Source organism: Magallana gigas, chromosome 4, assembly GCF_963853765.1.
Source record: "Magallana gigas chromosome 4, xbMagGiga1.1, whole genome shotgun sequence".
Lineage (NCBI taxonomy): Eukaryota > Metazoa > Mollusca > Bivalvia > Ostreida > Ostreidae > Magallana > Magallana gigas.
Window position 1 is genome coordinate 33,201,036 of NC_088856.1, and position 12,168 is coordinate 33,213,203.

General features: G+C 32.4%; 1 protein-coding gene across 7 annotated transcripts in view; it reads left to right on the forward strand.

Moving 5' to 3' along the window:
* Window positions 1-12,168, forward strand: part of LOC105342164 (plexin-B) — a 288,820-nt gene that overhangs the window by 66,888 nt on the left and 209,764 nt on the right. For 6 of the 7 annotated variants that reach the window (XM_034449323.2, XM_066082177.1, XM_034449322.2 and 3 more), the window contains exons 9-10: window positions 10,614-10,722; window positions 10,861-10,893. In XM_034449323.2, the coding sequence (XP_034305214.2) occupies window positions 10,614-10,722; window positions 10,861-10,893 (142 nt within the window). The remainder of the gene's footprint in view (window positions 1-10,613; window positions 10,723-10,860; window positions 10,894-12,168) is intronic. The other variant, XM_034449325.2, reaches the window with a different exon arrangement.

The window sequence follows — 12,168 nt, forward strand, 5'->3', positions numbered from 1 at the left end:
GAAAATCAATATCCCCGGGGGAAGGGTAGGGCCACTATGGGGGGTTGTTAAAATATTACATAGGAATATATAGAGTAAATCTTTAAAAATTTTCTTCTAAGAAACTAATCAGCCAGGAAAGCTGAATCTTGTGTGGAAGCATCCTTAGGTAGTGTAAATTCAAAATTGTGAAGATCATGACCCCTGGGGGTAGGTTGGGGCCAAAATGGGGGGGGGGTGTCAAAGTTTATCATAGGAATATATAGTAAGAGTAAATCTTTAAAAATCTTCTTCTCAGAAACTAATCAGCCAGGAAAGCTGAAACTTGAGTGGAAGTATCCTCAGGTAGTGTAGATTCAAAGTTGTGAAAATAATAACACCCCTTGGAGTAGGGTTCGGCCACAATGGATGGGGGGGGGGTCAAAGTTTTACATAGAAATATGTAGAGTAAATTCTTTAAAATCTTCTTCTCAGAAACTAATCAGCCAGATGATTCTTTATAATTGTTAAAACTTTGGCCCCAGGACAATTCTTTGGCGCCACAAGAAGGTTCAGAGTTTGATGTAGGTTTATATCACATAGATAAACAATTTTTAAGGATCTTTTTGAGAACTGCAATACTCAACATGTGATATGACTAAAAAACATCCTGTTGGAAAAGGGACTAATGATTATAAACATAAGAATATCCAGGGGGAAAAATGGATTTTATTTATACAGGATCTACATGTATTATTGTACATTGTCCAGATAGTTTGTATTATGACTCCATTAAGCTGATTTTTAGCTCACCTGAGCTGAAAGCTCAAGTGAGCTTTTCTGATCACATTCTGTCCGTCGTCCGTCTGTCCGTCTGTAAACTTTTTACATTTTGAACTTCTTCTCTAAAACCGCTGAGCCAATTTCAACCAAATTCAGCACAAAGCATCCTTATGAGAAGGCGAATATAAATTGCAGAAATGAAAGAATGATCTTAATTCAAAGCGGAGAAAACATCGAAACTGTAGAAAAAGGGGGGTGCATTTTAAAAAATCTTCTTCTCAAGAACTACTGAGTCAAATTCAATGTAATTTTGCATAAATAATCCTTATGGAAAGGAAATTATAAATTACAAAAATTGTCGGCAAATTCTGTTTCAAATTTGAGTAATTTACTAAAATAAAAATAAAGATATTATCGCGGTCAATCAGTTTATAACTTCGGGTTCGGTATTCCATATCAAAAACGAAAGTTCTTTGTATAAAGCAGCCATGTTTGAATGTTGACTCATGACAATCGGGTCAAACTGACAAAGATAAATTTGCCTGTTGTGCAACATTTTACGTACGAAGGAAAATTTGAAACATGCTAATATATTTGTGCCAATTTCGTGAAGTGAATTGAGGTTAAATCTTTCAATGCGTTGACATTTTCAGTCGTGACCATGTTTTACGTTGTTTTGAATTTCGTTTATGCTTTATGGAAATATCGCCTGTATTTTGGAATTTTTACATATCAAACCAAATATAGAGTTTGGTAAATCAGACGGTTAATTGTTTACCTGCGCAAAATGAGCAAAATCTGATGCACTAACAACATATTATATTATAAATACTATACATTCTATTGGTAATTCAGTACGATTTGTACGTTATTATTGATTATAATGAAACATGTTTTGTTAAGATGCTCTGCATTTTCAGTCTAAACGGAGATTGTTTTTGCTGCTAGAAATATATAGGTATAAATATATTATGAAAAATAAATTGTGCTCTTTCTTTGTTTTTAATTTAGTGCATGTTTCTTTTGTTTTAATTGTTTACAATTTTCTCTTTACTAACCATATTCAGCTGTGTCAAGTTTCGAATTTTAAGCAAGATACAGAACTTTGCTCACAGAACTGAGGCCATGCTTTTGTTCATTCTGAATAGGAAATACCAAGTTATGTATCTTGCTTATAATTCTACAATTGACGCTGAAATTTTGATTGATCAATACAAATGTCTTGCCAAAAGGATGATATGCTGTAACTACTTTCTGGTGCACCCTTTATAACGATGAATTGCATAAAATCTACACAAAGAAGATGGGTGAATAAGATGTGCAAAATGCCCATATGAAGAATGATTAGATACTGCAAAATTAAAATATCATTAAGTCTAATTATTGTTTTAAAAATAATTAAAAACAATGCATATTTAACATAACATCGGTTTGTACATTGTAACACTTAAGTATTTTAAATACTTGTAATAGGTTGATTCAAACTGGCGTATGTGTCTCAAAACCTCCAAATAATGTCATTTTTATAACTTTAATGCCTTTTCTTTTATAGATTGAGTCTGAGCTCCATATTTTTGGTATATTTTAAATGCGGTTTAATGGAATTTAAACCGATTTAAATCAGCAAAAATGTGGAGAAATGACCCACTACACTTTAAAAATGTCATTTTGTAGCCCAACAATTGAACGTTTTAGAAAAATAATAGAAGTCCGTAAATTCATGGCCAACGTCTCATAAAGCATTTAAACAACACACTTTGTTGTGAATAAATGGCTTAGTGGTTAGAGCACCAGACATTAGGTAACTTTATAGAACATAGGTTTTTAGGTTGTAGGTTCGATAATTTCAAACTGAATATACCGTATTTTGCCAACGATTTGTCGGTATTTTTTTTCTCTGAAGTAGAACACTCGACTTATCGTCTAAATCGACTTGTCTAAGGCTTGAGGTCAGAAAATTGTTAAAAATAGCATTAAAAAATCTTGGTTTTAATCATCTTGAGTTGGCTGTGTGATTGAAAATTACCTTATTGAATTCATTTTCCATTTTTATTAATTATCGTTTTCACTAATTTGTTAACACTAGTATATATAATAATGACGGTAATTTAAAAAATGGCACATGTACATGTACAAGTATCAATTAAAAGTTGTTCTATATATCACTAGTTGGAAGATAACATTGCGCAGTAAAATTAAAACCAAATTTGAACGGAAAAAAATTATTGCAGCAAGTACGGGGAATGTTTTAAATTAAAATTATTTTATTAGTAAAGAGTTGTTAGTGGAAAGTATAAATAAGAAATATTTTGTTGTCAAATTCAATTTTAAAATATGTAATAGGCAATTATCAATACTATTGTTTATACAATAGGCTGACACCGGTTGTGCTAATACTACTGCAGTATATAGTAATCATTCCCTAAGGCTGAGATTCATACGGCGTGTTCACAGTTTCACACCCTGTGTATATAAAGAGTACCGTTATAATAGTGATTAAATTTCATTGATTATTGTTCAATTATTTAATTATTGTTAAATAAAAACTTTAGGAAACGTATGAATGTCGTATATCGTCATTTTCAAGTCGTACAAATTTTTATGATCAATCTATTTCTATCTGTGTCTATGTAAAACAATAGGGTGTAACTGCATTACTGGATACAAAGTAAACAATTTCATTAAATCATAGTAATTGCTAAGCTTTCTGCACTTGAGATCCCCCTTTGAAGTCCGACACAAGACAGGTGCATGCTTCTGACACTGGAAATTGTTAAACAAACATTGACCACGCGCCGAGTCAACAGGTGGCTGGTTACGTAATGGCGAATACACTGGCGATGGTCAGAGTGGATATTTATTTTAATACATGGGAATAAAATATTTCTGATAAAGTAAGGTTAGTTTACTCTCATACAACTTGCATAACATAAGATATCAGGAATAGTATACAATGCAAGCGACTTTATAGATGATATCGGTATTTGAAAATACGATGCATAAGTACAGTAATTGTTAAAATGTTAATCATTAATAATAATTGGTAGCAATATCGGGGACATCATGTACATCATTTACTGATAATGTTACTTGCAGTTTGATACACTATTTTGAAGCGATAAGTTCGACGTGTCGTCTGAATCGACGTATCGTAGGATTTTTTTTAAAATTTGGGCTTAAAATGAGCAATTTGACTAGTCGTCTGCATCGATGATTCGTCAGGAAAATACGGTAGTTAGAAATTACCCTTTTATAAACTTGTATTATATATCAAATATATTTGACTGAAAAAAGTGTTCAATTTGAAGTTGTATTTTTACGACTAAACCAAATGGGCAGTTGTACCATCTTATTCCCCCATTTTCTTTTTCATTATTTTCCGAACACAAGTATATGAAAACGACGCCTTTTAAACAGTTTCCATAGTCCTGACACATCATTATTATGAGAATAAAAGCATTATCTCTGTTCTTAAAAAATTATTGCAACAGAAAATCATCTTTGTTTGTAGACATTTGTTGTTTTTTAAAAAAGATGACAATAATGGGTGGGCCTTGGTACAATAGAGCGACATGCCTGCCAATACATTGATTTGAATTATAGCTCTTTAAATAGGCATGGTCACGATTTTGGTCAAATTCTATCATTATGTTTTTATTATTTTCAATGCTTTAGAAATGAATTTCTAATGATCAAATAAAATTTGAGAGTCATTCGTAGAGTTATAAGCAAGATACAGGGCTCAAATTCTTTGTCATGTAAACAAGGCTCGTGCCCTGTTTTTGTTTACATAGGTTCAATATACCAGTAAAAAATCTTTTTCCAACTTATTTGTCTATCTTTTTATTTATTTTAAGCAAAGATAAACAGTTCCTAATGTTTAAAACATTCGTTTTAGTTTTGAAACTGAAATTTTCATTTCAACGTTCAAAATGTAAACAAACGCCTTGTTTACAAAGGGTAGAATTTCAAGCTCTGTTTCTTGCTTATAAATCAGCAAATGACAATCAAATTTTGGTTACCTATTAAAAATGCCTTAATGATTCATTGTAAATATTAAAATCGGAAAAATGATTTTTGACCAAAATCGTGACCATGCCCCTTTAACATATGTGACAACATTTTTCAGTCAAGTTTATTCTTCAATCAAGTGAGTGAGGATATGAAACGTCATAGGAAATGAATTCATGCCTGGTAAATGACTATCGTTTATTATGGGGAAGGCCAATTAAATTTTTCAATGTTTTTAATTTAAAGAATTGAGCGCATTTATTCTGGGTGCATTGAGGTACAGTTTTCTTCTTTCACATGTAGGATTTTTAAAAATAAAATACAATAACAAGTAAATAGTGGATGGAGAAAAAATGTACCTTTATACTTTCATGTATTTAAATGTTTTTACAAAGTGAGGGGGGGGGGGGGGGGGGGGGAGAGAGGGGCTAAAATAGAGGGAACTGAAAGTTAACCATGAACACCAACTGAAAATTTAGTTATTTATATTGCATATAATCTTATTTTCGGTAAAAATGGCACAATATCCTTTGAACGACCATAGAAAGCCAGAGTTGCTCAGGTGACCGATGTGGCCCATTGGGCCTCTTGAATCATACCTATTGTTCCTCAGGTGAGTGTTGTGGCCTATGGGCCTCTTGATAAACATATGATATACGATATTGTGTCAAAATAGTATCTATGAATATCCAAGATCATTGACTATGGTTTTCATATAATGTGATAAAGGTGGTCTCAGAAAGGTGATGCCTCATAAAGTTGATGCCTCATCTTGGTGAGCTGAGCTTTGTTATCATGTTTAAAATTGTTTGGAATATTAAATTTTCTGTTTTACTTAGTATGCAAATTATGATAATGTTTTAATTGGGAGTTTATCCAAGTTTAACAAGTCATCAAAGAAAATCATAGTCCTATGGGATCAATTGTCTGAGATATGAAGTTGCATTGTACATGCCATATTAGGAGAACGTGAAGAAATTTTGAAACAACTAATTCCATGATCAGTCAAGACTCAGATTAGAAACATATTCAAGGTTTTATTCACAGAAGAGCATTGCATGGCTGGTAGATGAAAATAGCCATTCTTAACATTCACTTTGATAGAAACTTTTGTTTTCATTTACTGCAAAGGGAGGGGTTATTGTCTGTCCTTCTGTAAATTTTTCACATTTTGACTTCTTCTCTACAACCACTGAATCAAATTTAACCAAACTTGGTGCAAAGCATCTTAATGGAAAGAACATTCTAAATTGTTAAAATAAAGGGCTAAACACTTTTTAAAATGGGTATATTTGCAGAACAGTTAGTCTAGGGTGTGTGTCTTTAAAAATCTTCCTCTCAGCAACCTCTGCAATTTAGAAGCTTCACTACATATACAAGCTTCTGTGCAATATTTGCACAGAAGCTTGTATACAGTGGTAACAACGTTATTGTTGACAAACGACACTTACGATTCTGATACACGAACGATCACGCACCATACACGAACGATCACGCACGATACACGGACGATCACTAACTTACTGAATCTTCACGATACACGAACAAAAACGACAAAACACGCAACCGAACGATTCTACACCATTAAACACGCAAAATCAAAATTAATTTTTAAGATTAGAATTAAAGAAACGTATTACTTTAATTTGTATTGCTTTATGTTTGTGTGTTATTGAAAAGCGGCATGTACTTTAGTCATGCACTGTTTTGTATTTTACGAGTTAACACTTTTACACATCCATACACATTAATATTTTGTCTCCATAACAAATATTAACTTCAATCATAAGTTAAAGAAAATTACGTGTAATTGAAATGAAGATAATGCATAAACTACACGAAATTATTTACATACGAGTTGACTGTTTATATAATTAAATTCTTTTACGTACGATTTAATTATGCGTGATACAGGTAAATTTGTTACCTTGTTCCATAGAATTTCGATTTTTCACATCCATTATTTTCATAATGTACAGTAAATAATTAATTTATTTCTATTAATTCTAAATCTTAAAGCGTCTAAATAAGTTTTATTTCAAACAAATGTGTATACAATCTACTAGATAATAATGCGTATCGTATTCTCATTTGAAAGAAAAACGTTGGGAATAATCGTTTAGTTTAAAACGGGAAATGGGTAAGCTTAGCAGCTTTCATTCAACGTGTCGCTTTTGCTAGTATGATTGAAATTATTTGTCAAGACACAATTGATGCTTGATATAGGCTGATTGTAAAATTATGCAAAACTAACTCGACCGAACAAAGGATTGAATGAGCTATAGAAATAAAAAAAAGTATTTAAGGACGAAAGAGAGAATGAATGTTAACAACTGTCAATGTTCTTATATAATAAAAAGTTTTAAATTCACATTGTTTTACAAAAACTCCTTGTCTTTGTTTTAAGAATAAATCCTGGCATTCCGTAAAAAAAGTTACAAAACGAAAAAACCGCACGATCACGCACAAACACGCACGGTAAAAAACGCAAACCAATATTCCTGATACACGCACGATCCCGCACGTTACACGAACGATCACCCACGTTACACGAACGATTTAACACGATTGGCTTGTCAACAATAACGTTGTTACCACTGTATGTAGTGAAGCTTCTAAATTGTAAAGATTGTGACCCCAGACCAAAACTGGGGCCCCAGGCTGGGTTCAAAGTTTAACATAGAAAAACTTCTTCTCAAGAACCAGTGCACCAAAAATGCCTTAGGGAAAGTGTTAAAAAATATTCTTCTCAAGAACTAAAATGCTACAATTTCTGAGATTACTATTTAAGCATCCTAGGGGCCCAAGGCATGTTTAAAAATCTTCACGGGAACTAACATTCTTCAATTAGTCAGATTACTACGTAGGTTAATGTTTATTAAACATTCTTCTCCGTGCCATGAAAGCACACAACACCGGTGCTTATCTCTGGTTTTCATGGTGCTAACGGGATGAGAGTCTTTAGGGTTAAACCCTATAGCTAGTGTTCGCTGGTTCCCAGTTTCAGCTGGATGGACTGAGACAATGTAGATTAAGTTCCTTGTCTAACACACAACATCAAGTGACCACAGCGGGGTTTGAACCAGCGACCTTTTGGTTACAGGCCTAACACTCATGACCACTTAGCCTTGTGCTCTATTATTACTATGTAAGCATCCTCAAATAGTGTAGATTCTAAATTATAAAAGCCTTGACCCTCGATCTAATACTGGGGCCCCAGAAGGGAATTCAAAGATTAATATGGATTAATAGTCTTTAATCATCTTCTTCTGAATCAGGAGAACAACAGTGCTTCAATTCATGAGATTACTATGCAAGCATCCTTGAATAATATGTATGTTAAATTAATAAAGCTGTGACCACCAAACTAATACTGGGGCTCAAAGAGGGGTTCAAAGTTTAACATAGAAATATATATGGAAATTGTCTAAAAATTTTCTTCTTCAGAACTACAATGCTACAGTTTATGAGATTACTATGCAAAGATCCTCAAATAGTGTAGATTCAAAATTGTTAAAGCCACCCGTAAACCATGGACTAATACTTGGGCCATAGAAAGGGGTTCAAAGTTTAAAATAGAAATAGCATATGCTATGAACTATAATGTTACAAGGAATTGTTGTTCATGCAAGCAATGTGACCTGTGGGCCTCTTGTTTTCTGTATTACAGTTAAATAAAAAATATCATCGGATGCTGAAAAATCTTGTTAAAATTGGAGGCAGATATCTTACCATACCAAATATAGTCCTTTGTAAATGTATGACAAAAGTATTTCAAGTTAAGTTCAAACAATTTTGAATTTTTCCTTGTTAACTAAACATTTCTATACTTCGTTTGCGGGAGAATAAAGGAATCAACTTGTCCGTCTGTCTATGCAACAAATTTGGTCCATATCTTTCTAATAGAGAGACATTGGAAATTTTTACTTCACACAAAAATTGCTTTTGATCTGAAGATGTGTCATGACTTTGACCCAAGGTCATTTTGGCAAGGTCACTGGCAGAAAAAGTGCAAAATTCATGTCCGCAACGCGGTACGGGGACATAGAAATGACGGGCGTCCGTCCGTCCGTGGGTCCGTGTGTCCATGTGTCTGTCCGTCACACTTTTTTGTAAGCGCTCTCATGCCTACAAATTTTGATGGATTTTCATTAAATTTATACCAAATGTTTATACCACTAATACCTTGGTCAAGTTCGAAAATCAGCATTGGTCGATACTTTTTGTTGGAGTTATGGGACTTTGACCACAATAATGACCCAGTTTTATCCAAAAATTGACCTTGTAAGCGCTCTCATGCCTACAAATTTTGACGGATTTTCATTAAATTTATACCAAATGTTTATACACTAATACCTTGGTCAAGTTCGAAAATCAGCATTGGTCGATTCTTTTTGATGGAGTTATGGGACTTTGACCACAATAATGACTCCGTTTTATCCAAAAATTGACCTTGTAAGCGCTCTCATGCCTACAAATTTTGATGGATTTTCATTAAATTTATACCAAATGTTTATACCACTAATACCTTGGTCAAGTTCGAAAATCAGCATTGGTCGATAGACTTGATACTAGTATACTGCTTGACCGGCGGGGGACCCAGGAATTCTATTCTTGTTATTTATTTGTTTAACCAATTTTTCTGAAAAAAAAAAATTGCAATCAGTATACTAAAAATTCAATACATTTAATGGCTGCTTGACATGTTGATTATCGTTCGATTCCAGTCAAGTTAGTTATCGTAAGGATGCAAATGTCTTCATTCATTAAAGAGACAGTACGACGCATCTTATAAAAAAATCGACTTGAAAAAACTTTTCGATCGAGTTTGGTATTTCTGTACTACTCATGAATGTATAAACTTTCAGAAAATTACAAAGTTCTCCATGAAATAAATCTAATTATTTCATTAAAATTAATAATTACGTATAACCTATCACATAGTGACATTGCAACGTTTTTATGGGGTTCAGCCTTCTATACTAATACGCATGCGTATTTACGTTAAACATTACACATGCAGGGCTTGCAAAGATTCTCCTGGACACTTTCTGATAAAAATAAGACTTTTCTACTTCTCCCAGGTAATAATTGTTCATTTTTTTTTAAATAACCACTATTCTTATTTTGTAAGCATTTATTTTTCGTGTTAATCGTAGGAGTTGCTACAACCTTAATTCATTTTTGTAAATGAGGCCCCTTTAGGGGTTATTTGACATATTTATGTCTGTTCATTTTAAAATGAACGGAAATTGGTAAAACATTTATAAATTATCGAGTAAGTGAGGGTGTGTTCCATTTAGAGAGTCCCTTTTTTCCTCGTATACAATGATGCCCGTAGTCGGACGAAAATCTTTTAGTTTTCAGCACGTGTCAATTACTGTCAATCAAAGTCCACGTGGTACAAATAAACGATATAAGTTTATTCCGGTTTGTACGACCCTTAAATTTCCGGAAGTCTTTTTAAGTTATTTTTAAAGTTGAAATAAAATGCAATTAAAAGAGTAGAAATTGGGTTGTGTATTCATGTTAGGATTTACAATAAAAAAAAATAGAGCAGTTGTTATTTTTAGAACATGGACAGTGATATAGATAGCATCCATTATTTTCTATTATTGAAAAATACTTAAGTTATGAATTTTTCTTAGGGGGGGGGGGTATCATTTGTGAGCTTGCTCACAGTACCTCTATTTATTTTTTTATAATTCTTTAATTGTATTGTATTTATTTGTTATAATCTTTATTATTCAATTATACATTTAGTTATTTAAAGTAAATTCATATTTGTCCCATTTGAAATAAGCAAGGGTATTAGTCCCATCAGGACTGTTCTAGTTTGTATTGCTGTTTCTTTTCTCTAGCTGCTCCAGGTGTGTTGACAATGTTTACTGGTGTGACTGGTGTGTTGCAGAGAACAAATGTCAATATAACACTGAGATGTGTTCTGGGGAGAGTGTCAGCAGTCGAAATGTATGTATTTGATACTTTATGATTATCCAAGGAGCTTCATGAATTAATTAATTTGATAAAATTTGCAAGAGGTGAATAAAATGTTAATTAGTGTAATTTCAAAGTAACATTAAATACTATGTTTAAAACCATTTTCAGGATACTTATGTACAAAACTACACCAATTACATTGTAAGTTTTCTAATGCTATAAATCTGCCTTTGATAGACTAACGGCCTGCTAACATTTCTGTTATTATGTATTCATCATGTTTTTATTTTCAATTTCATGAACTTGAACCATTTAAAATGTAAACATCACTGACTATTTGAAGATAATTAAAGCCCTGAATATTATTAGTATGAAATTCCTTCATTATGCAATATTCAATTCTTTGTTGCTCATCCAATATTCAAACTCATCATGTCTACATTCCTTGTGTAAAGTGCAGCTCCTTTATATAACAACACTGCTGTGTTTCAATGTGATATCAGAGTACCTGATGATCTCAGATATGATTTCCTATTATTTAAGCATCCTCAAACTGTTATATTCAATCCATCAATGAAAAAACAAAGCTCCTATTTTAGAGGTAACTTTATGAATACACACAGTTGTTTGCAGATGCATGGGTAGGCATGAACACAATTAGTGGGATTTTATCATGTTCATATTCTCAGGTATGAAATATTCCACAATTTTCATTGTTTTCCAATATGTACATCTTCCACATTCAATTTAAAGGGAGATTCGTGTGGTTTCGTCAATATTCATTGGCATCAATATTCATGGATTTAGTGAAAATGACAAGTTTTATATATACTTAAATTTCTAGTCAGTGATTTTTACAAAATCAATAAGATATTTAAACAATGAACATTTAATTTAGTTGAACAACTTGACAATGAAATCCATGAAAATTGGCTGTCAACAAATACATGTATTTATTAAAACAAAATACTTGAAGTTTTCTCAACAACTCATTTTAAATCATTAAAATTTAAGATTTTATTATTTTTTTTTACTTTGAACTTAAATATTCAAGACTTTTCATACATTTTCAATTATAATGTCTGAATTTTATATAAACAGAAAGAAACTTGCTGAAATATTGTTTTTCTGATCATCTTTAGAGACCTAGGCCTACAATTTGTATTAAAAACCTTTTTATTTTGCTGAAAATATACAGGTGATTTATAAAGGTACAATATATTACCTGCAAGAGACAGCCTTTAGGTCAGATGAGCTTTTCTAATCAAGATTTGTCCGCTGACTATTGTTGTCGTCATTGTTGTCACTGTAAACATTTCACATTTTTATCTTCATCTCTAGAACCAACGGGCCGATTTTAACTAAACTTGGTACAAAGCATCACTTGGAGAAGGGAATTCCAGTTTGTTTAAGTGAAGGACCACACCCTTTTTAAAAGGGAAATAATTTAAAATTTTAGAGAAATGTTTTGTATTT